The 229-nt window shown below is 39.7% G+C and overlaps 1 protein-coding gene across 1 annotated transcript in view; it reads left to right on the forward strand.

Moving 5' to 3' along the window:
- The window catches only part of ETH_00034065 (uncharacterized protein), a gene marked incomplete at both ends in the record, with an annotated part of 3141 nt that extends 3135 nt beyond the window's left edge, over nucleotides 1-6 (forward strand). Inside the window, one exon of the mRNA XM_013374179.1 lies at nucleotides 1-6. Within this exon, the coding sequence (XP_013229633.1) occupies nucleotides 1-6 (6 nt within the window).
- Nucleotides 7-229: the final 223 nt, after the last annotated feature.

Raw genomic sequence — 229 nt, forward strand, 5'->3', positions numbered from 1 at the left:
AAATAAAAATAAATAAAAATAAAAGTAAACAAATAAATAAAATAAACAAAATTAAATAAAATAATAAAAGGGCCTCACAAGAAATGGGTCTCTGGGGCATTTGGATCTGGATTGCCTAAGTGCCCTTTGTGAGCAGCAGACTGCAGCAGCAGCAAACACAAACCTGCTGCTGCGTTTGCTGCTACTTCTGCTGCAGCAGCAGCAGCTGTTGCTGTTGCTGGGGTTTGTG

This window comes from Eimeria tenella, genomic scaffold (assembly GCF_000499545.2).
Source record: "Eimeria tenella Houghton genomic scaffold, Eth_scaff1999, whole genome shotgun sequence".
Taxonomy (NCBI): Eukaryota; Apicomplexa; class Conoidasida; order Eucoccidiorida; family Eimeriidae; genus Eimeria; species Eimeria tenella.